The 27,755-nt window shown below is 38.6% G+C and overlaps 1 protein-coding gene across 2 annotated transcripts; it reads right to left on the reverse strand.

The window, feature by feature from the left end:
* Positions 1–7,897: 7,897 nt before the first annotated feature.
* LOC145593680 (protein unc-13 homolog) lies at positions 7,898–27,755 on the reverse strand. Of its 2 annotated transcripts, XM_081649993.1 has the most exons (27): positions 27,449–27,754; positions 27,101–27,145; positions 26,788–26,963; positions 26,636–26,700; positions 26,147–26,537; positions 24,203–24,269; positions 23,895–24,051; positions 22,996–23,163; positions 22,672–22,782; positions 22,369–22,578; positions 21,728–21,829; positions 19,507–19,737; positions 17,779–17,853; positions 17,575–17,643; positions 16,422–16,607; positions 16,162–16,317; positions 15,572–15,664; positions 13,417–13,488; positions 12,911–13,028; positions 12,207–12,388; positions 11,333–11,414; positions 10,622–10,726; positions 10,384–10,490; positions 10,162–10,239; positions 9,897–9,992; positions 9,013–9,108; positions 7,898–8,249 (listed from the first exon to the last, which is right to left on the reverse strand). In XM_081649993.1, the coding sequence occupies exons 2-27, from the start codon at positions 27,106–27,108 to the stop codon at positions 8,085–8,087; spliced, it is 3,366 nt and encodes a 1,121-aa protein (XP_081506119.1). In that variant the 5' UTR covers positions 27,109–27,145; positions 27,449–27,754; the 3' UTR covers positions 7,898–8,084. The 2 variants fall into 2 exon arrangements, with proteins under 2 accessions (XP_081506119.1, XP_081506120.1); XM_081649994.1 differs by lacking the exon at positions 13,417–13,488 and having other exon boundaries at positions 27,449–27,755.

The raw sequence follows: 27,755 nt of genomic DNA on the forward strand, positions 1-27,755 counted from the left end.
CCCCGAAGGGTTTACACATGGTATTTCTTAAGTACATCGGCGTTCCAGTGATTTTTCAGCTCAGTTCCATCTAACTGGCGGAGTCTGTATGTCCCTGGCTGAAGCTCATCATAAATTTCATAAGGTCCCTCCCATGCAGCTGAGAGTTTCCCATGGATTCGGCCTTTCTGAACTGCAGCAGCATTCCGAAGGACAAGATCTCCAATTTTGAGAGGCCTTGCATGGACCCTTCGGTTGTAAAATTTGCTGATTCTCTGCTTGTAAGCAGCCATTCTGTCTCGGGCTGAGCCTCTCACTTCGTCAAGGAAATCAAGGGATTCCTTCATAAGTTGCTCGTTCTCAGCCGAGAAGTGGTGCACTCTTAAACTTTCAGAACCGACTTCCACCGGAAGAACGGCTTCGGCACCATACACCAACTCAAAAGGTGAATAGCCCGTTGCCTCTTTTTCAGTTGTCCGAAGCAACCAGAGGGTTCCTGGAAGCTCCTCTATCCACTTGGACTTTTGATCTTCAACCCTTTTCTTCAAGGCGTTGAGGATTTGTTTATTTGCAGCTTCGGCTTGGCCATTACTTTGTGGATGACACACTGCTGAATATGCCAGTTTGATGCCGAACTGACCTGTGTACCGCCTCAGCGGTAGATTATCAAATTGCCTTCCATGATCAAAGACAAAGACCCTCGGAATACCAAAGCGAGTAATAATATTCTGCCAGATAAATTTCCTGACAGTTTGCTCTGTGATATTCGAGGCTGCTTCAGCCTCAATCCATTTGCTGAAATAGTCGATGCCGACTATTAACCATCTTTTTTGGTAGGGTGCATCTGGAAATGGCCCCAGAATATCCAGCCCCCATTGGGCAAATGGAAGCGGATTTAGGATCGGCTGAAGGTTTCTAGCTGGCTGATGGATGACTGGTGCGAATTTTTGACATTTCTCGCACTTCCTGACCAGCTCCTTGGCGTCAGAGACCATGGTGGACCAGTAATATCCGGCCCTCAATGCCTTGTGGGCTAGGGTCCTTCCCCCAATGTGGTTTCCACAGATGCCGAGGTGAATTTCCCGAAGGATATAATCTGCATCTGTTGGTCCCACGCATTTCAGCAATGGGGCTGAAAAGGACTTTTTCAGAAGCTCTCCTCTGAAGACGACGAACCTTGAGCTAGTTCTCTTCAGCTTGGAAGCTAGAATTTTGTCTTCGGGGATTTCTCCCCGAAGCTTGAAAGCTAGGATGGGGTCCATCCAGCTGGGCTCTGGGTCAGCGCAGCACACTTCGGGTGCTTCGTCGACACTTCTTTCTCGGCGCACCTCCACATATACAGATCTGTTCAGCTCGGTGAGAGTTGAACTGGCAAGTTTGGAGAGTGCATCGGCTTGAGCATTCTGACCCCTTGGGATCAGCTGCACTTCAAAGGTTCTCAGCTTTGCAATAACTGATTTGATCTTGGCAAGATAATTTACCATGGAGGGCTCTTTGGCCTCGTAACTGCCACCAATCTGATATGCAACTAGCTGAGAGTCCGTTTTCAGACAAACATGCTCGGCTTCCAGAGAGATGCACAATTCTAGGCCTGCAATTGCTGCCTCGTATTCAGCCTCGTTGTTCGAAGCCTTGAAAGAAAATTTTAGTGCATACTCAAAGGATTTGCCTTCGGGAGAGGTTATCACTACCCCTGCCCCCGAACCATTTACGGTGGAGGATCCATCCGTGAACACGGTCCAGATTTTCTTTTCATCATCTAACGTCTCCTGGTACGAGCATTCGGCCAGGAAGTCCGCTAGAGCTTGAGCCTTGATGGCTGCTCTCGGCTGGTAGCTGATGCTGAATTCAGTGAGCTCAAAGGCCCACTTGGCCAGCCTACCTGATTTTTCCACTTTGCCGAGAACTTTTTCCAGCGGCTGATCTGTGAAAACCACTATCTGATGGCAATCAAAATAGGGCCTCAACTTCCGAGCGGCTACCACTACTGCAAAGGAAATTTTTTCGAGTAGAGGGTAACGAGTCTCGGCATCTGTCAGAGTGTGACTGACGAAATAGATCGGTTGCTGAATTTTGTTTTCTTCCCTCAGCAGCACTGCACTGATGGTGGCCGGGCTAACAGCCACGTACAGATATAAAGTTTCTCCCTCCACTGGACTAGCCAGAGTTGGGAGTTGAGCCAGATGCTCCCGAAGCTGCTTGAAGGCCTCTTTTTGCTCTTCTTCCCAAATGAGCTCCTTTGTTTTTGGAAGTTTCAGGGCTTTGAAGAAGGGTAACCCCTTGTCCGAAGCTCTTGAAATGAACCTCGAGAGGGCTGCCATTCTTCCGTTGAGCCGCTGAACGTCCCTTTTTGTTTTCGGCTCAGGAAGATCTAGAGCTGCTTTAACTTTGGAGGGATTGGCATCAATCCCCCTCTTGCTGACCATGAATCCAAGGAATTTCCCTGACTTCACCCCGAAGACACACTTCTTCGGATTCAGCTTCATTTGATGTTTTCTTAAGGTGTTGAAGGTTTCAGCCAGGTCCTTAACATGGTCTTCAGATTTCTTGCTTTTGACGATTGAATCGTCAACATAGACTTCCATGTTTCGGCCTTTTTGATCGGCAAAAACTTGATCCACCAGCCTTTGATATGTTGCCCCCGCATTTTTCAATCCGAAGGGCATCATTTTGTAATTGTACACCCCGGCGTTCGTGACGAATGCCGTCTTTGCTCGGTCGTCGGGGTGCATGAAGATCTGATGATACCCCGAGAATGCGTCCATGAAACTAAGCAAGGCGTGACCGCTCGTCGAGTCGACTAGCTGATCGATTCTCGGCAAGGGATAGAAATCCTTCGGACAAGCCTTATTTAGGTCCGTGAAGTCAACGCACATTCTCCAGGTACCATTGGACTTCTGAACCATCACCACGTTGGCCAGCCATTCTGGATACTGACAAGGCTCGATGAAACCTGCGTCCAGCAATTTTTTGACCTCGGCTGCGATGTCTCGGTTCTTATTTGCGGAGTAATTCCGCTTCTTTTGCTTAACTGGCCGACACGTTGGGTCGACGTTAAGCCTATGGGAGATGAGGTCTGGACTTATCCCAGGCATATCGGCTGCCGAGAAAGCAAACACATCTCTGTTGTCCCGAAGGAGTTGAATAAGTTCACAACGGGTGTTTGGATCAAGGTCCATCCCGATTGTTACACATTTCTCAGCATCTCCTTCGGTCAATTCGACCGTTTCAGTCTGATGATCCGTGTCCATTGCTGATGGACTGGATTCTTCACAATCTGGCCTGCTGTCTATATCAGCAGGCGTCCCAGACTTCTTTTTCTTCGGCTGGCTCCCTGAGTCTTTCGGCTCAGACGAAGAGCTTGCCTTCTCTTTTTCTGACCCTCTTTCTTTGGGTACAGAACCTTGCGCTGAAGCACGTAGGCCTTTCGGCTTCTTCGTGTACGGCTCTTTTTCTTTTTCTTTCTCCTCCTCATCCTCATCATCGTCCTCTGGGCGACTAGTGGATGGCTTGAGGTAGTTGCATCTTCGGGCTTCCTTTTGGCTGCCCTGGATCCTTTCGAGGAAGCCGGCGTCTGAAATGTATATCATCAGCTGATGATAAGTTGAGACAACCCCTTGGATCTCGTGAATTATGGGTCTCCCCAAAATCACGTTGTACACTGAAGGAGCATCAATGACCAAAAATTCGGTCATGACATTCCTAGCTGCTTCGTCGCAGCCGATGGTGACAGGAAGTAGGACCTTCCCATCAGGATAAGTTGAAGCCCCATTGAATCCGGATACTGGGTAGGATACCGGCGTGAGGTGCTTTGGCTTCAGCTTGATTTGATTGTAGGCCTTCCGAAACAGAATATTTGCCCCGCTACTACCGTCAATTAAGACTTTGCTGACGTCGTGGTTGGCAACCGTGGCGATTATCACCAACGGGTCCTCGTGAGGGTACGTCACCCCCCGACAGTCAGCGGATGTGAACGTCATGTTCGGCACCGGTGACTGGGGTGGCTGTATATCAGCATGATTCACCTGATGGGTCAGAGCCCTGAGGTGACGTTTGTGCTCCCTCCGAGAGCATGTTCCTCCCGAGATAACATGGATTGGAGGGAATTTTCCTTCCGCAGTTTTGCTGTTCTTTCGGGGGAAGTCAATTTCTTGCCGAGAGTCTTTCTCAAGCTTCTCGGCCTCTTTTTTCTCGCGGTGATCCGCGATATATTTTTTCAAGTACCCTTTCCGGACCATATCCTCGATTTGGTCCTTCAGCTGGATACATTCTTCGGTGTTGTGTCCCGGTGATTCGTGGAACTCACACCACTGGTTTTTATTCTTGCGCTGATACCACTCTGGAAGCGGTCTCGGCTTTCTGTAACTCTGCTCCTCCTTCGTTACACTGTAGATCTTAGCGCGCGGAAGGGAGAGCGGAGTGTAAGATTCGTACTTGCCCGCGAAAGGAGCAGATTTTTCCTTCTTCGACTCATTGGCCGAAGATTGTTCCGAGGCTTTCGCCTTTCCCTTTGCCTTCTGGCCTTGGCCTTCAGACGAGGGTGCTTGTTTTGTTTCCCTCCCCCAGATTGGGGTTGGGTTTTTGCTTTGTTCCACTCCTCAGCTCGGATGAACTTATCCGAGGCATTCAATGCCTCCTCCAGGGTCTGAGGTGAATTCATGACCATGAAGTCGGAGAACGGCCCAGTTCTGAGACCGTGCTGAAGGGCGAAGACTGCCAGCCCTTGGTCCAGCTGAGAAATGCTGGATGACTCGTTGCTGAAGCGAGTCAGATAGTCTCGGAGGCTCTCGGCCTCACCTTGCTGCAGGCCCATGAGCTCTGCGGTAGTCTTTTCTCGACGATTTGCCGTGGAAAAATTGCTCTTGAACTTGGAGGACAGATCGTCCCACCCAGTAATTGAGCCCTCTTTAACTCCCTTGGAGATCCACGCTTGCGCGACCCCCTTGAGAGTGGTTGGAAAATATTTGCACCAAGTTGCTTCGGACCTGGGGCAAAGATGCATATGAGCCTCGTACGAGGCAATATGGTCCTTCGGATCCGAAGTTCCATCATAAGTAATGTGCGACGGGATTTTGACCGTCGGCACATGGGACTCCAGTATCCATTGCTCGAATGGAGAACTGGAGGGCAGCATCACGGCTTTGCCCTTATTCCCAGCCGAAGGGACCGCGCTCCGCCCTCTCAGAGAGGTAGAAGTGGTTTTCGTCCCGGGCTGGGAGGTCCGGGCCTCGGCTGCGGGATAGGAGAGGCGACTGTGCACACTCCGTTCCCTATCGCCGAGCCGGTCGTGAATGCTTCGGCGAGCAGTTTCTGGCCGAGAGGCAGAACTGCTGCTTTTATGGGTTCGGCTCGTGGCGAGCTGAATGGAGGAATCCCTGAAGAAGTGAGAGTTCCTGTTTTTCTCCCTCTCGGTTCTCCAAGTATCCTCTTCCCATTCGCCAAGCTCCTTAAAAGAGGAGAGTTTCCCCCCCTCCTGGCCGAGGCACCTCTGCTGGTTTCTGGTTTGCGGAGGGGTTCGGCCGCGTGGAGGTGGCACGTTTTGAGCCTTCATGGCTTCCATGAGGACCGCTAGGGCTCTCACTACCTCTTCTGAGTTGGGTCCCGTCAAGGGTGTCCTCGGCTGAGAGCGAGAGTTGGTGCGAATGCTCCGAGATTGGCTCCGAGCATGAGATTGAGTCCTTTGACTGGACCAGTCGTCCTCATTTGACCGAGGTGGGCTCGGCGGATGATTGGACTGGATGATAGGAGATTCGGATCTCTCCCTAGGCTCCTCCCGAGAGTCGGGTCCCGCGGAGGGGCTCCTATCCCGAGGAGGAGATAGGCTAGAAGTGAGGCGTTCCGAGGGACCCCCTCCTAGTGACTTTCGGCGCTTTCTCATGGGAGAAGCCCCGTCGTTTTTGTTCTTGCGATTCTTAGCCATTGGAACTAAGATTAAGGTAGAACGATTGAAATTGGCTTAAAGATTTTTTGAAAGTCTTCCCCACAGACGGCGCCAAATTGTTTCGGGTAAAAACAATGGGACCTTGCCGAAGGTCCAATGAGGTGGTGAAGATTGGGCTCGATCCAAGTGATGATGGACCGAGGGTTTCCTGCACAGCAAACACACGTAAACTAGCCTCGGGGGTGTTGCCAAGGAAGGCCCCTCCGATGCTAAAGTTAGTACAATGTGTAGAGAGAGAAAGCTATGCAAGAGAATTAATTGCTTGAGGCTTTGTGTGTTGTGTACAAATGTGATATTGATGGCTTTTATACCTTGGCATATATGGGAGAAATGGGCTTGGGCCCAATTGACTTGCCTTGTGGACTGATCTTGACTTTAGCATTATTTGGAGAGTTGAACCTTGACCTTGGGCTTTTAATTGGATCATTTAATGACTTGGCCCAATTGGACTAAATTGGACCCAAACAATAATTATGTACTCTTCAATATACACGGCCATGTGGTTCATGGTACATGGTTGTGTAGTTCCTCTACTACAAGACTTGTCACACGATCATGTGATTCAGGGTACACGACCATGTAGATGGGCGCACTATTTGACTGCGCGAGTTACACGACCGTGTGGGTCAAGGTACACGGCCGTGTGGTTTTGGTTCGTGTGGTTATTAATTGGGCTTTGGCCCAAATCAGTTTCTGTTTTGGAGAGTCATAAGTTGAGTGTTTATTCAGAAATCTGAGAGTCTTTTGTGTATTTCTCATCTGTGAGATCTGAGAGAGATAACATTAGAAACCTGAGAGACAATCAATCTGTTTCTATGATTGGTCTCAAATCTGTTTGAATCTGTAATTTGTATTCCCCAAGATCAATAAAACTATTACTCTCGCCTGCCCGTGGACGTAGCCAACATACTGTTGGTGAACCACGTAAATCTGTGTGTTATTTATTTGTTTTGCATTTATTAATTTGTTCTTTTTCACATTCGTTACAACACTATAATTAATTTGACCGTTATTTTTCATCATACTAATTCTAGCATTAACAGCTTCAATCATTATAAATAAAGACCTTGGAGTCCAAGCATTTTAAACAGGCACCTTTCTCCTGTTTAGAAATGCAAATATTCTTGAAAATCTTAAATGGAATCTCTATAACCCTCGAGGTAAAACCTAGCAACACCATTGTCGATCTCAAATCGATGATCGAGGCAAAAGAAGGGATTCCGATGGACCAACATCGTCTTATAATGGGCGAGAAAGAGCTAGTCGATAACAAGGTCGATTACGAGGATTGCTACGAACGTACCTTAGCAGATTACAACATCAACAAGGACACAACCCTCCAACTTACCTCTAGACTAGTTGGTGGTTATTTCCGTTATTCATTGATTCCTGCTTAATTATGAAAATTGGCTTACGAATACAACTTAAACAAAAAGATATGTCGCAAGTGTTACGCCCGACTTTCACCTCGTGCTACCAACTGCCGTAACAAGAAGTGTGGCCATAGTAACCAACTACGTCAAAAAAAGGTGTCTCGATATTTTTCACGATATTTTAAGTAATAAACTAATCATACAAGTTTTACCTCTATTTCTTATTATTTGCAACAAAAGAATTTTTTACGTCTCACATATAACACTTCTTACCTAGGCAACTTTTCATGAATTGCATTTGTTAGCCTTGTATGTTTTGCACAATCGTGCATTTTTTTGAGTTTTAAAATTTTGGTTGGTGTTCATCATTTTATCTAAAGCAAATTTAACTTTCACACTCCTATTAATCATTGAAACTTGTACAGAAGTATCTCATTTTACAAACAATTACAAGCAATCAATGTCAAAGACGAATGTTTTACACGCTTTAAGGATGTTTTTGTACAATTTCTTTCTAATAGTGAAGATGTTTTGGCAAATAAATCTATTCAGTGATTCATTGTCACGGACTTCTGATCATCCCTTAGAAAGACAGACACCGACAAACAGAATGTACAAAGATAGAATTAATACAAAATTTGGCAACAGGACTTGCAAAGACAATATGCCATGCTACACAGCAAATCTCAAATCAGACTACACTCTCTACAGGTCTACAATCACGACACGTCGACACAATTTCTCTTTTGTACTATACTATAATGTAATGAATGCATTTATACACTTAAGAATTAAGAAGAAGACTTGGGTATCTTGAATTGTTTCTTCACAAACTGGGAAGCCTCCCAATCACCCCGATGGCACAATATTCTCAGCAAGGTCTCAGTATCAGCTCCTAGTTTACTTCGTCCACCGTGTCCACTTGTGGATTTTAAGTCTTCAATCAATTCTCGGGTCTGCAAACAGTGACAAGCAAAAAACCAAACATGAGGTTACAATAGACTGTATAATAACTCACTCCCTGCAGAACTTCTAAACCCTAGGTTTTTCAGTTTATATGACAGGCTGAAAATGTATTTTTTTCATGATGCATCGAATAAAAATACACATTTAATATGATGATTTAGCTTTGATTTAGAGGCATCACTACTTCACTAGTGTCTGAATTGGTAAGACTAACAAGAACATCTTTCATTCAGTTGCCACTTTAAGAAAAAAGTTCCTCTTTCCAAAGCAAACAGCTATTTTCATGCTAACTTGCCCACCAACCTCTCTCCAGCAGTACCAAGAGTGCCAAGATCACCAAAACACCTCAGCACGACTGCATGACTCCAGCCGTTAACGTGGTCTAGAGAGGTCAAAATGTGGACTCTTATCCATCTCACAGTATATAATGCTGAACCTCATCACAAAGAATGAATATTGAAACTTGTTTGACATGAATCACCATGAATTATGCCTACCAAACAAGATCAAAATTGCCAGCCTAGCTCCATGAACAAATTGCCCTTGCTGCTGGACTTGGGAAGGTTAGGGTGCATAAGGTCTTACCCCTAACTACTCAAGACTGGAAGCAGTAGAAGTACTATGGATGAGAGTACAAGAAAAACTCAAGCCCAAAGTACTAGTATCCTAAATGAGACGCTTCAAGAATATAGCAAGTCCATAATTATCTGATTGGCATCAACATGGAACTAATTTATCACTACAACAGCTTACCTCATATCCGAGCAATTGTGTTATATGTCGTGCACGAGACACTAGATTTTCCACTACTCCTCGAGGAAGACCATCTCCTCCAGAAATAAAAAACTCCTGCAATAATATACCGCAATTATAAGGCTGAAAGTTCATTTTGTTTGACAATAATAAGTAGTTTCCAGACCAATGCATAGGAGGTTCTGATTAACATATTAGAGCTTGTTAGGTACTTAGGTTCACCTTATTCACACATGAGTATAAATTAATCGAGGGTTGTTTTTTAAGATAAGACTTTCAAAAAAAACATCAGATAAGCAAGTATTAAATCATCATTCGGATTACTAAACAATTTCATTTTAGAGACATTTACACTTAAATAAACTTGAAATCAGATTCAATTACACGTAATCAGATCAAATCACCACATATCAAAAAATCAAACTGTTTGATTTCCAGTACTCCATATCTTAGTTTTAAAAGGCGCAAGGCGCACCAAGGCGCAAATGGTCCTTGCAGCCTAGGCGCGAGGCGCAAGGCGTGCGCCTTTTGTATGCAAGGTGCATGTATTTATATATTTATTTCAAATTATATTTTACTTTGATTGTACATGATACCAATTAAAAAGATTCATAATAAATTAAATAATGATATATGTAAATCTAAGGTAGTCTGAATTTGAAAAAATGTCCACCATTCTTCAAATTATAACTTAAACCTTAGTTATTTTCCTTGAGGCGCAAAGGCGCAAGGCGCTTTGAGGAGCACGAGGCGCGCGCCTTCCGTAGGTGTCTGAGCCTCGACTAGCTAAAGCCCATTTCCCAGAGCCTGGGCCCGAGGCGCGCTTTTTAAAACTAAGTCCATATATAACAGAAAATCTGGTACAGTTGGGATATTGGCTCTACCTTTAAAATATCTAAATCTTCTTCGATCAGTTTGGCATCACTTTGAGAGAAGATACGAGATGGGCCTCCATCTAACAATACCCGTATCAGACCATCCTGAAAGATAATAAAGGTACTCAGTAAAAGAAAAAAGAAAAAAATGATATTACAAAGCGGACAGAAAACCCTAACAAAGTAAGACATATATTAAAAAATGTGCAAAAAGAATTTTAATAAAATAAAGAAAATATTTTGCTTTCCCAAATATAATTAATGAGGAACTGACAAGAGATGCTTGTAGAAGACTAGTCACGAGTCGATCACGTAGAGGCTCCATGATTATAACACATAACTGATTTAGTGCCTGCAAAAAAGGACTACATTTTAGTACCAGAAATGCAATCAAATCCAGAAAATCCAGACACAAATGTTGAACAATGAAGAACAAACTTCACACTCCTTAAGCTCATACAAACATACCGCACATAATGCAATTTTATGTCCTTACCAGGTCAAGTGGTTCAATTAATGCTTCCAATCTAGTTTGAGAGACACTGGGTTTGTACAAATTGTCAATAAATGGTTCCCTTAACTCACAAAAAATGATCTTGGTACCTACATTACATAGAAGAGAAACAAAGTCAAAAGCTACGTGGAGATATGTAGAGAAGGGTGGGACAAAAAGAAAAGGAGATAGATAGTGAAAATTAGGCCAACTTAGGTGTTTTTATAGAAGTCAGACTCACCAGTATATTCGCAGATTCTGTCAATAGCAGCATTGAAATCTTTTCTGCTACCCTCAAAAGTGTTACTTTGGTTTAAGCCTTTTGAATTTTCATTGAAACTCTTCTCTGCAAATCCAAAAAAGTGGACAAACAGAAAAAGGCTTTAGAACAATGCTAACTGAAAGAATCTCTCTGCATATTTTTGAAGGGGTGGGGGGACTTGATCCATTATTTCTTGGATGCACGTTTCATGTTACAATTGCTTCAAAGAAAATACTAAGCATTAATAATGTTATTTTATATCAGATTTCCTCAAATACACTCTGTTAGTCCCAAAATAAATTTAAAAAATTGCTAAGCTTAGCCATCTAAGACATGGGTGAAGTTGCACAGGAGATATACATAATGTAGATACAAGTGATAGATGGTACATATAGCAGTGATCACCAATTAAAACAAGTCATTTTTCTCACATAGCTTCCATATTCTCACATACAAGCAATTCTAATGGTAAGAAAGATTTAAAGGCCAAATTAGGTCAAGATGTTTGAGAGGATTTAATGTCAAGTTTGCAACAATATAACTCCTGAATTATAGTTAAGTTTCATAAGGCTCTGCAACAAATCGACCCACTAACTAAGGCACCACTAATCTACGAGCTGCCTATTCAGAAGCTACAATCTATAATCTGAGCTGGGGCAACTGAAGATAGAAAATTGTGATGAAACATACTGGTAATCTTGTCAGTTGGCTTCTTCTTCAACCATCGCTCTGAAATGCTGTCTTCCAGCTTACCAAGATGACTAACTGCATACTGTGATTGTAAAAGGATCCACATCAGCATATATTAGGGGAAAAAAGTACACAAAAGAGAAACCCAAGTATGCAATATTTTAATACTTGAAAAAAAGATTTCATCACTTTCATAATCTGTCTCATCATTTGTCCAAGGCAACATGGCAATTCTAAAATCATAAAAGTTTATAGCTAATTAGTGGCATATTATTTTTAAAATGCTCAAATTAGATGTGTGGCCAATAATAGGCAAACATCATCATTACGATATCTCCCAACTCTTTTTATTTATTCATTTATTTTAATTTTATTGCAGTCAATCATTACTTCAATTTTTGCATTTGAATGTTATATACAATAATTAGAATTTTGACAATATTCAGGATTTCACTCATTTCAGGGACGTCCAGATTTGGAAAAATTGAAGTTACAAATCATGCAGATTGCTAGGAAAGAAACCATACTGTAAAATGATAGATTTGTGGAATATTATAGAAGATAACAAACAATGTCATGCTGTCAAAACTTCATATCCTTGATTGGCCTAAAAAGTAAACTATTCATGCTTTAGTTTTACTTTCAATATTAGTGGAGTTACTGTTATCAACTTATCTCAACAACTCAGTATTGAACATTAGAAATAATCTATAAATAACAAACAACATAATGTTGTCCAAAGTACGTTTCCCTATTTTGGAAAATCAAATTGTAGAAACTGGAGAGATAATGGCATTTTTTTTAATGATCAACTTCACTACCCTAATATTTTCTTCAGATGAAAATTCAGTAATTTAATAAAGGATCAACTTACATGAAGAGTATTTAGTTGAACACACAAAACTGGGGTAGGTAAAACACTGATCTCACTAGATTTCCTCTCTTCAGGGAGTTTTTGGTGGTCCAGAAGCTCTTTTTTCACAAAGGCCTTAATACCAGCTTCCTTCCGATATCGTGTGAGGATGGGCACAGGTGGCATGAGATCCTCTTTGCTGGCTATACATCAAATCAAACAATAAATATAAAAAAATTACCAGAAGTATTGACACCAATGAAGAGCATGCACGATGAAAACATACAGAGAAAAGGTAAATTGATAATGTACTAACACCTTTGTAATAGTAGACACAATGTTATGTAGTTACTAGAAAATGAGAAAGCGAGATAATATGAAAATTGTCCCTAAACAGAAAAGCTAAAGTTTAAGGTCTCGTCACTGCAGTTTCTAATTAGGATCAGCTCACTGCCAACAGTTGTGTATTCACTAAAATTTCCATCATATTAAATCCCGTTAGCATCACCCCCAACCTATATAGTGCCTCCTGGCTGGTACCTTATGCTTCATGATAAAAAAAACGAAACATCATCTGTTCTCATTGGTAGATGACACATTGAACTAATATTAAAAAGCCAAATTTGTAGAGTTGATTCAGAACCAACAAGACTACTAAAAATCTAACATTATAATACAACCAGAAAAAACAAGCATAAATTTGCATGTATAGCATGTATGCTTACCCAAATTAGCGACAATAAGATTAGAATACCCTTGAAATGCATTGTCAATACCACGGCATAAGCTACTGAGCTCCCCAGAACCCATTGGAACTTTAAGATCAAAAAATTGGTCCACTGTCTGCATGATGAATATAAATAAAATAAATAGAGTTAAAGACCTCTTCAACTTGGATGTAAATGGCCAATACACAAGAGGCCAATGTTGAAACAACATTATGAGTAATACTTATCACCCTCATAGTTGACGATATCCCAGATTTGAATTATGACTGTACAGGTTTTTATGGTACCATTATCCCAAAATGGGGGGCCTAACAACCCTATCTATGTCGAAGAAGTAAGGCCAAAAAAAGAAATCAAGATGAGAGTTTGGGTGTTTGGTTATGTCAATTCCTTTGTATAGATACTTGATAAAATTGCCATTCATTGAAAAAGTAAGCTCCATATTAACACCAAGTAAATACTAAATAATGGTGAAAATACCTAAAAAAATAAAAAGAAAATACCTCTTCAATAATCCTGTAGACTTCAACAATTGAAGTTCCATGGCGCTGCTGAGGTGATACTGGATCCCATCGCTGTAAAAGTACAAGAATTAAAGATCATAATCCATGGCGCCATGGCGGAGACAAGAAAGAAAATGGGATATTTAATAAGTTACAGAAAATGAAACACATCACTTAGTGAAAGTGCTTTCTAATTTGAAACAATAAATAAATATTGATAAGTGAAAATTTTTCCTATAGAAACAGAAATTGATATGTTACAAAAAAAAAAAAAAAAAGTGTATTCTTTTGCATGGGAGCAATTATCTGGACAGGAAACCCAACTACAAACACTGAATTACCCTGCCAAAACTCAAACCAATGAACTTTAAGGTGATGAATTTAAGGAACAGGATTTACGTGAAATATAATTTAAGTCTGACATTATTGGCAATAGGAAGGCCTCAAATTCGAAAAAGATTGAGTCAGTGGGGGGTTAGATGCTATACTTCAGGGAATTAAGTTTACATGGTTAGTGAAAATTAGTTGAAAAATATCACAGCATTATACTAAAAGATGAATTTTACACAAATAAGATAACATCCTATTTACAGGCCAGTACGCTGTCCTTCACCGCTATTACAAGGCACAAATGGACAACAATAAGGCCACATCTTCTGTATATAAATGGCAGTACATATGAGAATTAATTTATTAACGGGCGCAAGGTTGAGAATGACCTCAATAAAATAATACATTTTAAGCTCCACTTAATGGCTCTGGCACATTGAGAGAAGAATCCAGTAGCTACAGTGAGAAGATATCATCATTCAAAAGGAGTATACAAGAGAAAGAACTAGGAAAAGCTAGGCACTAGTAATCATATTGAACTAGGCATACCAAAAGCTTGTTGACAGAAAATAGTTGTAATCCTTGCTAAGAAGCCACTACCTAAATAGCTCTAATGGTTCATTGGGCCCATACCTTTCCAGTCCTTCATGCTTCTATTGCGTGCTTAATTTGTACTTCGTAATTACTAAAACTAAAGCCTTTTTACCATTTTCTTCTAGCTAACGTTCTTTCATTTCCTCTTATTAGTATATTGGAGAAATAACTACCATATCTGCGAGGCTTCTACCACTATACTTTACCTAATTCAAGTAATAGAAGACATTTCTTCCCATTAGAAGGTAGGCCATGTATGTCTCCCATATGTTCTTGTAGAATACTTCAAAGTATAGAGTTATTTAAACGGGTACACTCAATTTCTCTAAAAACCTGATTAAATGACAGATGTGTAAAAAAGACTCCAAATTTTTACAGCACATATGCTTTCTTTTCCATAGTTGTTTTCAATCCATAATGATTGCCAATGGGCGTTTACTGGATCCCATCTGCCCACAAACCAAACAAGCCTATATCTTCAAGAAGAAATTACCATGTGCAGACACTAGACAGCACAGTCAGCTACAAAGTACTTGCATTCATAGGAATGAAAAATGTGATGAAGGCCACCTTTTACTTTTACAAAACCTTGTGCTTGTCAGCCTTCTTTTATTTTACGTGCAAAGTGTCACCTTATATATCAAACTAGGACAAAATTCTGGCTATACTTAATTTACTGAAGGTAAGAATAAATAAATATAAGTTACTAGCTGCATGCGAAGTCTGCTTGGCAATCAATCTAATGAAACTACAGAAAAGTTAAACTATTAAATTCTGCAGAAAAGTGAAATGAAAGAAATCTTAAGTTTCCACTTGGCTGTTCATCATGAAACTATAAAATAATATACAGAGAAGGGATTTAATTTCTGTAACTAGAAGCAAGGAAATGAACCAAATAAACACGGCGCTTTATCCTTTTCTTTAAAAAGGAAAATTAAGATTTTTTATTTGCTTAGATTTCCAGTCTTTTCATCACTTTTGAAGGCGCAACAAAAGGAGGCAAATATAATTGAGAGTTTACACAAATACACATAATTCCTTAGTTTTTCCTCATACATAGTTTTCTCGATCAACAAGCTATAAACCTAAAATTACAGTTACCTTACATTTACACTTTCAAACAGATGTCCTCATAAACTTAGAGTTCCCAAACGCAGAGTACATATATGGATTACAATCATAAGTGAAAGAAATATATAAATTCAAAAAAATAAGAAAGTTATGTAGTTACCTCCTGTTGAATGGCACGCTCAACCCAATTCTGTATCCTTTGCAGCTGTGCATTGACCCAGCGCATTACTAATGTTCCAGATAAACTTTCGATCTATGCAAAGGAAAGAAGAACCAATAAAGTGATTCAACATACCCAAGAATATGATATATGAAAAAGAAAAAAAATGCAAAATCCACAAAAGGCCTGATTCCAGTCATGAAACTTAAAAAGAAAGAGTGAATTTAGTTAGTACAGAGATAAAAGGCATCTTCACCCAGTAATACACTAGCAACTTAGATGAATTAGAGTGTCACTCTTTATATTATTCCCTCCATTAAAAATCAAAAGCCACCTTAACAGCAAAACTATAGAGGGACAAGAAGCTCACAATCAAACGATTGAAAAATGCTTGATTCCAGAAATCAAACACCCCCCCCCCCCCCCCTCTTCTCTCTAAGAACATGACAATTAATAGAACAAAACACAAATGGACAACAAACTAAAATTGATAAATGAAGGCAAAATCAATTGGCAACTACATAAGCATGTAACACTGCATATTTTGACCAATTCTAAAAATGAATGTACTGTAAACAGCATCTGCTCACCTGATATCTCCCAATTTTTTTGCAGTATGTCTCAGAAACCTCTTCACCAAAAGTAGAAGTCAATAGGCCCAGAATATACTGCTCAAGACTATGAGCTGCTGGAAATACAGATACTATATCCTCAGTCAAATGCTCAGCACCATCAAGGAATGGTTTCTAGAGAAATGATTACGGCCGTTACTCTTTTGTAAAACCACATTAATAGGAATGGACAACGAAGAATACCGAGAAACATATCCTAGAGAGAGACATAAACTTACCAATTTCATTCCATAAAGCTTGTGAAGAAGAGATGTTGAAACAACAAGTGCTTGTGGATGCCACCAAGACAAAATTGGGACAAACAATGTAGTCTCTTTCTTCAGTAATTTCCTAATTTCTTCAGCAAGCAACGTCAATGGATGTTCATGCACTGTTTCTGAAGTTGTGTCAACAGCATGTAACGTCTGCAGGGTCATACAATCTTATTAACGTCTGCAGGACAAGTTCTCTATAAAATATCAATGTACAAAACAAGTAAAGCTCAGTCACATGTTATCCCAGAATAACAGCAGTAGAAGCAAGCCACAGACCCCTATCCCAAGTTATCACAAATTTTCCCAAATAGTTTTATACTTCGTATGAGCGAAATATTTGACCTGACATTCCTCTCCGACCATGAAATCTAAAGAAAGACCATTTTCAACAGGGATAAAGTGTAGGTCAACATTAAGCATGTTTAGAGAGCAATTTTATGAATTCTGGCAAGAAGTGCACCACTACTTAATGAACAACCATATAAGACCCGTGAAATTATAGTATAAATCAATACTCCCTCCGTTCCCGAAAAAGTCAACTAACTTACTATAGACCTTATTTTTTAAAAAATGTTTGGAAAAAGTGGGTAGGTGTAAGTGTATAAATTATGAGAGATAGAGTAAAAGGAGGGTGAATGTAATAAAAAGGTGGATAAGATAAGAGAGGGGGAATGGAAAGGTGAAATCAGTGTAGGGTAAAAAGGGTGAGGTAGTAAAAAAAAAGGTATGACAAAAACGGAATAATTAAAAGCTATTCAAACTTTCTAAAATAACCAAAAGAAAAGTGAGGCGAATTTTCGGGACGGAGGAAGTGTAAAAAATAAAATAAAACATCATGATTAAAGCAAGCAAGAGCCAAGTAAGATCCTTAACCTCCAGTAATGAACTAGCATTATGAGAAAATACATTATGAGAGCTATTTTATGAACTAGCATTCCTTAGTTGTATTTGCAACATGCTAGAATCGCTACCCTCATAATAATATCAATAAACCCATATAATGCATAAACGTCTACCCTCAAAATGATACCAATCAAAACTTTTCAGCCCATCATACAGAACAAAATTCTCAAACATGCATCTTCAATAGGCATCTTAAGCAAATTGAGTGACTTACCCGGGCAAATACACTTTTAATTGATGAGTTTACATACGATTCAATCTGTTCCTGATCGCTGATAGTAGACTGCATGAGTTTTCAAGGGGAAAAAAGGAAGAACATGTTAGCCTTGTAAATAAAAAGAGCTATTCTGACATGGGAAAAGGACTAAGACATACTTTTAAGAGTTGTTTACATAAAAAAGGGAAACAGGAAACATACAGATTCTGATTCCTCCACAAGTAGTCTGCGAGAAACCATTGCGACAGTTGCAATATTCTCCATCTTGTGCGAATCCTATCAGATATATATATATGTAAATAAAAATTGGAAAAAAAAAAATCATTTTCTAACTTCTCATTCGGAGTAGCAAATGGAAACAAGAACAAAATGGAACATTGGGCACAAAATGAAATCACAAACAGCAGTGTCTAGTACTTAGGAAATATGTTTAATCAAATGAATATGTAGATGCAACAATGTATTCAAGCAAAGCCTGTTCTGTTAAATTAAGGCTTTTCTCTAAATGATTTTCACTTGTCATTGCACTAAAAGGAATTCTGCATTCGGTGATTCAAACTCACCCCAACAACATTGACTGCTAGTCTGCTATTGCTCTACAATACATAGGTGTGTTACTAAGTCAAGGTTCCATAGCTAGAGAAATTCAATTGGGAGGTGTTTTAGATGATAGAAATCCAGGTACATAATGCTCCGTCCTCTTTCTACACTATAAGTGTGTACAAGTTTGATTTGTCACAAAAACTACATGCATGTTCATTTCCGTGCTTGGATCAGCATGTGAGCATAATTTCAGTATGGTTAAAGCGTCTTCAAATGCATGTTAGAACAAGGTAAAGATATGGCTACTGTTGAATTCTTGTTGCAATACAGGTTAATTGAATTCTTTTTTACAAGTATCAAAACAACATTGCTAACTTATACTCCATAGTTCTGTATTCTAAACATGGTTTCGTAGTCCCTCTATAATTTCTAATCTAACCACTTAGTATTCTGCAAAAGAATTGAAAAAAGGAGAGAAAGAGAAAGAGAGAGGGGTAATTTCCTGTAGATTGTAGTGGGCTCAATATCTAAAGATCAGTCATTAAGAAGAAAAAAAAAAGGGGGAAATTGCAGGATAAAATTTGATCATTTTAGGAATGATTCAATGTGGGTAAGATATAGAAAACAATAAGGAAAGTGGGTTAATGTTTAATTAATAGAGGGATGACAAATTAGGTACAAGAATTGTCCTAATGAATCACACAAAGAAAGAGGCAGATCCAATTTATAAGGATGAGAAGGCATCTGGATTGTTCAATGATCCAAATTTAATTAAAGATAGTAGCATCATCCAAAAATGGCATATTTGTAATTTCTCGCAACCTATGCAGCTGAACCAAAAGATTAGGACAAAAATAGTTCCCAGAGCATATTCAATTGCATATCTAGAAGGAACCCAACTAGAAATAGTACATGATTTTGTTCTGAATTACACATTATAACAGTTTGGTCCTGATTCCAACAACAATTTGTATTGTTCAACCAGTATCTAAAAACAAAACATACATACAAATTACAAATTGTGCTCTGACTAAGGTTCCTTAGACAAATTACAAATTACAAATTGTGCTCTGACTAAGGTTCCTTAGACAAAGTTCAGAGACATGTACATGATGTTTTTGAATCAATATTAAATCTCAAAGTATCACAAAAAAAAACAAGCAAGCAAGCAAAATTGAGCTTAATTTAAAATTAAAAAAGGAAAGAAAGAAAGAAAGAACCACATAAGCAAATGCAAATTAAAAACCTTGCTGAAAGAGTAAAGACTGACCCAAATCCACATATAAACTAACTTTAACTGAAATGATAAGTGAACATGGCACACCACAAGCTCAGCAATTGCCTCAGTTTAATTAGTAAAGATATCAATACATGTACGTAACTGACCTCAGAAAAATGCAGGTGATAGTCTGCAAGCTGTCTATTAGCCCACCTCTGGATTGGCCCAAGGAATGCTTGAAGAAAAGATGTACTTTGGGATCCTGTTTCACAATCTGTCTTTGATTGCAAGCTATTCAGGTGCAACCTTTCCTGTGGGCCACGTTGTTCTTTTAAAGGGATTCTCTTCAACTGCTCAATGGCATGTTGAAGCATTCCTTTCTCACTTGTAATCACATACTGTAACGCAATACCCCAAATGAGTACTAGTAATAAGCAATTATTGATTGAATATATATGAGTTTATTAATACAAAGGACTGTCAAGTATTTCTAGAGATATTAAACAGATATAGCAGTATAGAACAACTACAGATGAATACATAGGAAAACAAAGAGACAAAACATAAGAAAAAAGTTTGTACAACTAGCAGGCCACGATTAACAAGTGCAACAGATTTAGCTAAAAAGAGGAGACAAAGCACACATAAATTTTTATAAACAATAAAAAACACACACACACAGAAGACATTTAAACAGAGTGTATATAGCACTTACTCTGACCTAAAAAAAAACTATTGACCTTGTTATTTTTCTCAAAACTCAATAGTTTATCTCACAGTCATGAGTCATCTTTGCTCTTTGGCCAATTACACTTTTTTCATGGCTTTAATTAGAGTGGCGGATCCCCGTGGGTAACAGATTTATTGACCTAATCCCTTAGAAGAAGCTTCGGCAGGGAATACCTTTCTGTATTTCTTTTCCAAGCTACTACCAAATATCCCATAATTCATCATGCAACTACTTCGACTTTCTTGTGCCGTTATGGGAGCAATACTTCTTGGGACATTTTTATTATAGGAAGATCCCTAAACCCTATTGAGGGGGAGTTTTTATGCAACATGACTTTTTATTTTTATTTTTTTTCACTAGGTGCACACTTGTGAGACTAAAGAGTGTGGTGGTGATGGTCATGTGATTAATCTTCTGGTGTTTTCACACGTCATACTTCCTATAACTATTTTTTAAAAATAAAAAAGAAATTTAAAAAAGTCCACAACATTTTCCAAATTCTTAATTCAATTAGAGCTTTAAAAAGCCAAGTTTCCAAAAAGCTTTGCGAAGGGCACCAAGGTGCAAAGGGTTCCCAGAGCCTAGGCGTATGTCTATCGTATTCTAGGCACAAAATTTAGTTAAATTTATCTAAAACTATTCCCGCCAACTAAAACGTGGTAGCTATAAAATGAATTAACAATAGCACAAATACTATTATTTATAGTTTGCCACTAATTATAGAATGAAATGCTGTACAAAGTAGCATATTTTGTGATTAATTATTTTTTCATAGGGAAGATAAGAAAAGGACTCTTTTTTTCTTTTTTTTTTTTTTTTGGGGGGGGGGGGGGGGGGGTGGGGGGGAGGGGGGGTGGTGTTACTGTCAAATGTGTCAAATACATACATATGCGTCACATAAAAGGGGGGGGGGGGGAATTAGGTGTTACACTGATGCTAGCAGGGAGGAGTGGGGGACACCTATAGTCTAACAGAATACCAAGATTAAACTCTGTGACAGAAGAGCAAGACCACTTTTCATCCTAAATTCCATAAGAAACTTGAAGAGCTCCAATTCTGACAACAAAGATCTCCAGAAAATATATGAGAAAAAGAAAGTATTGCTCTTTAGAAGTCAATTTCCTTCAGCTACTTATTTTGTTTTATCACTTCGATTAGCCGACAAAATGCCAGCTAAAATCATGCTTTCATCTAAAAGCAATTGTCTCAATTCTAAATGGTTATGTTAAGCAAGATTGATCAAAGATAGAATGATGAAAGAATTGATACATCGTGTATACTCTCATGGATATTAATTGAATAAATTTTACAGTTTTTATTACATAAAAGCTGGTTTTGTTTCGGATAACCAATAACATATTCTCATGCTGTCTCACTTTCCGTTAATGGTTTTTTTTTCTACACACATTACTTAATTTCATTTTTGGCATATCCCTATACCATCTTACGGTCTTACCCCTCTTATCCCACAATATATACACCTTTCCCATCTCTCTCTCTCTTACTTTTTCTTACACCCACCCAACTTTTTCAACACACACACACACACAAAAGAAACAGAATCATCAATGATTTTCAGGTATTATATATAATGCAATGCTAATTTAAAAGGCATATTTCGATGAGTTTAAGGTAAAGGAGTATCATAATTCATATACCTGACGAAATAATACCCAAGCATAACATGTATAGTGGATGGTCTCTGTTATTCCCAACACACGCCATGTTGCCTTCAAAAGCTCAAGAATCTCTTCCACTTCCTGCATTATAGATGGGTTACATAAATAGACATGTTTTCAAAAATAAAGGAATATGAAAAGGCTGGCTCATGACTTCATGAGAACCCTAAACATATCAACCTTCAGCAAACTAAAAGGTAATAAAGTGACATGCTTTGAAAGGCTAGGGAGGCCTACTGCTTACATCTATCATGGATGAATTATACTAAGAAATGAATTCAATTAATTATCTCAAATGGTTGGTAGATTTATTCCATTCAACTCAAAGATTCTACATGAGTATGGTTGTATACATCCAAACCTTCTTCATAAAAGCAGCATAACCCCAAAGTTGTTTCTGATTGACCATTAATGTGATACACAGCAACTCAGGATTGAGCACAGGGTAAAATTCAAATGAGAATCATTTATAAAGCTGATAAGTTAAAAGCAAGATTCTGAGACTTATCATCATGAAATAAAAATTACAAGGAATACCAAATGTTCGTTTTCAATTCCCAGCATCCCCAGAATTTTTCCTTTTTTTTTTCATTTCGGGGGCGGGAATTATGAATACTGACCTCTGTAAGCTTTCCTTCATCCAGAATATCAAAGACACTAAGCAGCAACTTCTCATACAGCCGAACATTAAGATGATAGCCATCAGCCCAGTGACAAATTTCACCAGTTAAGTCACCACGAGCTGCCCTTTCTGCAAGAGTATTAGCAACATCCCTAAGAGATTTTAAACATTCCGACCTTTGAAGTTCTCCGGTATTTGCTGGAAGGAACTGGGGAAAAAAAAAAAACAAATATATATGTGAAGTAAAAGTAAGGCAATTCATAGGAAGGTGACACAGACGAAAGTCGTAAAGAATACCCACCTCAGATTCCTCGATTTTAGCTAGAAGAATCCGCACTTCATTGGCCTTCCGTCCAGATTCTCCGAAACCAACAACGGGATGATTAATGAGCCCTTCCTCCAACATGTTTAACTACACTGACACAAAATTATATCGAGCATGGATATTAATTGAAGAATATCTAGAAACTGGCATCATGGTGTCAACCATAAACCAAGAGATGGACCCTATGCATATATAAATTTGTTCAGATTCATGCCAGTACAAAGCGTAAAGGCATGTATTAACTACAGACACAGCAATGACAACACGCACAGGGTAAGTGAAAGAAACGGAGGATGTTACCTGTCTTTTCTGCCACCTTATATATGCCTTTTTGTCAGGGAACTCTGTGCGCGAAATACAGCATAGCAATTCCAAAGGTACCAAAAGGGTGTCCATTCTTTTTCCTGCCTTTCCAGCAAGAGCATTAAGCAAGCCCTGTCTTGTTCTGATATCCATAGCTTCTGAAATCTGAATTTACAAGCCAAAATAAAAGGTATAAATGGCAACATTTTAGCATGTCATCTAACTTTAAAATCAGAGATATGTCAGATGCCAGATGAATCTAATTCTAACATGGTTTGAAATATTCTTAACAAGCTTACTCTCTCACTCCAACATGCTAACTTGGATTATAGTGAGCAGCAATTTTATTCAGCATTTTGGACCCAGGTTCCTACAATCCACACCCGGCCACCCGGGAAATACAAATGACTAGTTATGAAACAAGGCTTATACCCTTAGTTAAAATATTACTTATTCCCCCACTTGCATCCTTAATGAACAATATTTTAGTCCAAGTTAATTCAAAATACTGAATCCCAAATAATGCCATGTTTTAACCATATCAACTTTATTTTTCTCCTCACCAACTCTTAAAAATTTTGAACTTTAGAAGTGACTACCCACAAGGCCAAAGCACTAACAAATATATTCTTATACAACGCACAAGGTAGATTTAGATCCAAGATTAGCACAAGGGACCAAGTAGAAATTGCTTGGTTGTATAAGATACTCTTTTCAATAGATAATTCAAGGCTTTTACACTGTATCACCTTATGGACCACAATTGAATTTTAGCTGCATACAGCAGTTACAAGAACAAATAAGGAAACTTCTAGAACTACCCTCTTGATTAGAAACAGGGTCAACAAAATGGAAACAATTACGGATGGAGACTTAAAGCCTTTAGATGGACTTACCTCCATTTGAACCCGCATAGTCTCTAACAAACCAACCAAGCCAGGTGCACGTTGGGGCTCAGCTGCAGCAGGCTCAGTTTTACTACGCCCAAGCTTTTTCAGTAATTTGGATGACTTCTTCTCTTTCTTCTTTTCTTTTGATGGTACTATAAGACCTCTACTCATCACATACAGGGAGATGCAGAATGAGAAAGATGCTCACTGATTAGAAGAGGAAAGGGAAGGAATGCAATGACATTAATGTGCATTATCTGACAATACATAATGATCAAATGAATATAAAGTGCAGCCCATGACTGACAGCATACCCTGAAGCTCCAGCACATGCTAAAAGGATCTCATAAGCAGTTTCACGAAGATCATCATCAGTGATACCTGAAAATAGAAATTAAAATTATTAGCATCCCCATCATGACAAAACATCTTCCAAAAGTAATTTTATAAATTGAAACACCAGCCTTATGCAGCAATAGATAATTATTTGAAATATATTTGTGGGAAATGGAATATGTAGCACAAAAGCATTTGGCAGAGTGCAACTTCACTAGCAGACAAAGAACAATCAAGAGAGGATTCGTTAATTGTATTTACAATAGTCAGGCACTTCAACAACTTTCATAATTAAGTCCTTAACATATTCAAAGCAAATCTTACAATGGCAAATATATTTTACATTATTAATCTATATAATACCTTTGTTCTTTGAAGTTCCATCAAATTCCTGTAGATATGTAGTTTAATGCAATAAAAGAGAGCATAAGTTTTGGGACCACTTGCTTCGTTCACTATTCTTACAAAAAGAAGAAAGAGTGGAGTTCAATACATTTCAGGGAAAAGAGGGAGAGAGCGGGCCAAAGGTCCATAAAAAAATTTACTCCCTTTGTTTCCATAAGGTTGACTAGCTTAATACAGACTCTTATTTCTAGGAATGCTTTGGATAAAGTGGGTAGGTGTAAGAAAATAAGTGACTAAAGTAAGAGAGATGGAGTAAAAAGGTGGGTGGGCGTAAGGAAAAAAAAAAATAAAGAGAAAGAGAGAGAGTGTGTGTGTGTGTGTACAAAAAGGTGTAAATAGTGTGAGGTAAGAGGGATAAACTAGGATAAGGTTTTTGACAAAAATAAATAAATAAATAAGAATTAAAGTAGAGATGAGTTAAACTTAAAAAAAAAAAAAAAACAAAAAAAAATAAAATGGAAAGCAAGTCGAACTTCTGAGAATGCAGGAAGTATAGAGTTTACGTGTAGGAGGAAAAATCTAAGTGGGTAGAAGTTGTAAAACTTTAAAGAACGAACCAAAATGGAAAGTGAGTAAAACATCATAGAATGAAGTTTGTAGATTCTTTTCCACAAATTGACGGAAAGTATATTAGTGAAGCACCTCTATTCCAATTTAAGCTTTTCAATTTATTACTTTTTATGCTATTTATACTGTACTTGCAACAATTAATATCTCACAAGGCTATAAGTTTTGGCCATTCTAAAAGCATACAGCTCAATTTTGTTTTCTGTAACTTTGAGAGAGTAGTGTAGTCGGTAGACCATTTAATGCCAAGGATGACTTTTCAAGACGACCAGTCTACTACTCGTTTTGTACAAGTTTCCAAATAAATCCTGTAAATATTCTACCATGTGTTTAATATGAAGATCTTGTATATATGCATCTTTGAAGGAACTTTGAACGTTCATGTGCTCAGAAGATAACTTCGGAAAGCAAGCTTCAAGAATTATGGCCCAAGCTATGATGTTTGTGCAATTGATTCAAGAGGAAAATTTATTAATCCAACTACCGTCATTCCATTTACTCAGCACTGGCAATCCAGTTCTACTCAGCACTGGCAATCCAGTTCTACTCATTTTTAATACTACTCATTTATCAACATAAGGTTCGTTTTAAACTTTTGATGAAACTTTTCTTTAACTATTAAATAATTTCTTTGATTTTTTATTTTTTTAACTATCATCATAAGGAGTATTAACCATACATAAATTTTCGAGAATTGGTAGGAGAGATCTACAAAAACAGGCCTTTTACACTATGCACATGCATCAACCGCTACTAATCTAAGCCATATATCGAATAACAATTCTAAATAATACACTATCTTAACTGAAAACCACTGATGCGGCAACAATTTCAGAATATTCAGCACTCAAGATTCAAACATTACGTGCATTGTCAGTATCAAACTTAGCAGGCTCTGCTTATAAGACACGGAAATAACATGCATGACATAACTGCCTAACCATACTTGCCTGTAGCAAAACTTGGTAATACTGCCACAAGATCAGACGCATCATTAGGCATTCGCCTTGAAACTCTTCTGCTATCAACTTCTTCCAAGTCATCATCATCCTCAAAGTCCTCAATGTCATCCACTGTCAATTCTTTAGCTTGATTCGAACTGAAAGATTCAGCCTGAGACATACTCCTCCTAGACAGAAAATCAACATTTGAAGACGGATCTTGCATAGAAGGCTCTGAGTTCGGTTCCAAGTCGTCATCAACCACCTCCGATTTTGACAAACTCGGAAGAATGGTTGGTGGGGCAACTAATGGTGCTGGTGGTGGTGCTCGCCTCGGGGGTGAACCAGAAAGTTCATGGTTTGTAACAAGAAAATACTCATCACTAGCCCCGCCATTATTCTGCAAAGATAACGATCACATTTATTATACGACGAGGTCGACGACAGACCTTACAAGTACTTTCATGGCAACTTTGAATCAGTTAAGCATTATCTCACCATAAAAGGGAACTCTGAACCATCATGATAATCTCTGATAGCTTCAGAGAGTTCAAGCATTTCACCTACATTATTAACATCAATGAAATAAGCAAACATCCAATTAATACAACAGTTAGGGTTTCGAGTTCAAACAAAGCTTAACATCCCACCTTTTCTAACACAGTTAAGAACATAATCAACACTGACTTGATCTAGATCCACATCATCTAATGAAACAGCCCCAGGAGGAAGTATAACTTTCTTAATCAAGCTACCAGAAAGCATAAAATTCAGAAGCACACGTCGGTCACGCCGATATCGTTGTAGAAGCTCTAGCTCACTCTCCCTAATACAATTATACAACAGTAGAAATTAAAAACCCACCAAAATCATCATGAAAATCCCACATTGCAGAAATCAAAGCTTGATGAATAATTGAATACAATATGATTTAAACTGAAATGAAATGGAGTGTTCACATACCCTTCCATTGAATTCAGTTGCAAATGTATGTACCACCAAATTTACCTAGCAAAATAAAGTAATCTCATCCAATATCAAAATCCCATCAAAAAAATTGAAATTTTTTTGAAATAAGATTAAATGTTGAGATTTCATGCCACTATATCAAGATTAACAGACCCAATTTGACAAATAGCTTCATCAAGTAAACCCATCATTAATATAAGTAATAACTCGAGAATCTATGAAAAATTGATAAAATCATGACAAAATTCAAGAATTGAAAATGACAATGGATCTATAAAGAAAAAAGATTAAAGGGTTTCATAAAGAATCAAATGAAGTCGCCAATTTTACAAGCTTACTTACCAGGAAAAGGCAACAAATCAAGTTCACTGCATTCTGAAACTACAGTATGAAAAGAGAGGGATTCGAGAAGGAGAGGAGAGAGAGATTGAGTCAGCAAGAGTGGTGGATTTAGTTGGATTTAATTTATAAAAAAAAAAAAAAATAAAGAGGGGTTTAATTTTGGTTGGTATTTGCAGCTATTTAATTTCTTTTCTCCAATCACATCTATCAAACTATGAACTATCGTTGTACAACTTGTACCACAACGTTGAAAACATTCTGCCACCAGGTACTCCCTCTGATCCGAGTGCTCATTCCGTCCCAAATT

Source organism: Chenopodium album, chromosome 19 (assembly GCF_948465745.1).
Source record: "Chenopodium album chromosome 19, dcCheAlbu1.1, whole genome shotgun sequence".
NCBI classification, from domain to species: domain Eukaryota; kingdom Viridiplantae; phylum Streptophyta; class Magnoliopsida; order Caryophyllales; family Amaranthaceae; genus Chenopodium; species Chenopodium album.